Source organism: Lipotes vexillifer, unplaced genomic scaffold (assembly GCF_000442215.2).
Source record: "Lipotes vexillifer unplaced genomic scaffold, Lipotes_vexillifer_v1.1 scaffold987, whole genome shotgun sequence".
NCBI classification, from domain to species: Eukaryota; Metazoa; Chordata; class Mammalia; order Artiodactyla; family Lipotidae; genus Lipotes; species Lipotes vexillifer.
The window spans coordinates 323,453-323,857 of record NW_006787426.1 but is presented as its reverse complement, the minus strand read 5'-3'; the positions used below and the strand labels follow the sequence as shown (position 1 = coordinate 323,857).

The window sequence follows — 405 nt, the reverse complement described above, 5'->3', positions numbered from 1 at the left end:
ACCCACCGGGGCCTCCGGGGCGCCGCCCGGCGCGGGCGGCCCGGGTCCACAGCGGCGCACGCGGCGCCACCGCACCATCTTCAGCGAGGAGCAGCTGCAGGCGCTGGAAGCGCTCTTCGTGCAAAACCAGTACCCCGACGTGGGCACTCGCGAGCGCCTGGCCGGCCACATTCGCTTGCGCGAAGAGCGCGTGGAGGTGGGTGCCTGCAGCCTTGGAAGAGTCGGCCTCGCGTGGCGGGCGGAGGCGCACAGGCCCCGGGAAAGCAGGGGCGCCGGGTGGGTCCCTGGCAGCGGCGCCTGGGGATGGCGCGGGAGGAAGGGCGCGGGCTGGAGCAGAGGTCGGGCTCGTTTTCTTTTCCTTAGTTTTAACCCCCCACCCCCCTCCCAAGACAAATGAGGCGCGCG

The 405-nt window shown here is 72.3% G+C and overlaps 1 protein-coding gene across 1 annotated transcript in view; it reads left to right on the top strand.

Moving 5' to 3' along the window:
- GSC2 (goosecoid homeobox 2) overlaps positions 1 to 405 on the top strand; it is a 1,183-nt gene that overhangs the window by 319 nt on the left and 459 nt on the right. The window contains exon 2 of the mRNA XM_007460047.1: positions 4 to 196. Within this exon, the coding sequence (XP_007460109.1) occupies positions 4 to 196 (193 nt within the window). The remainder of the gene's footprint in view (positions 1 to 3; positions 197 to 405) is intronic.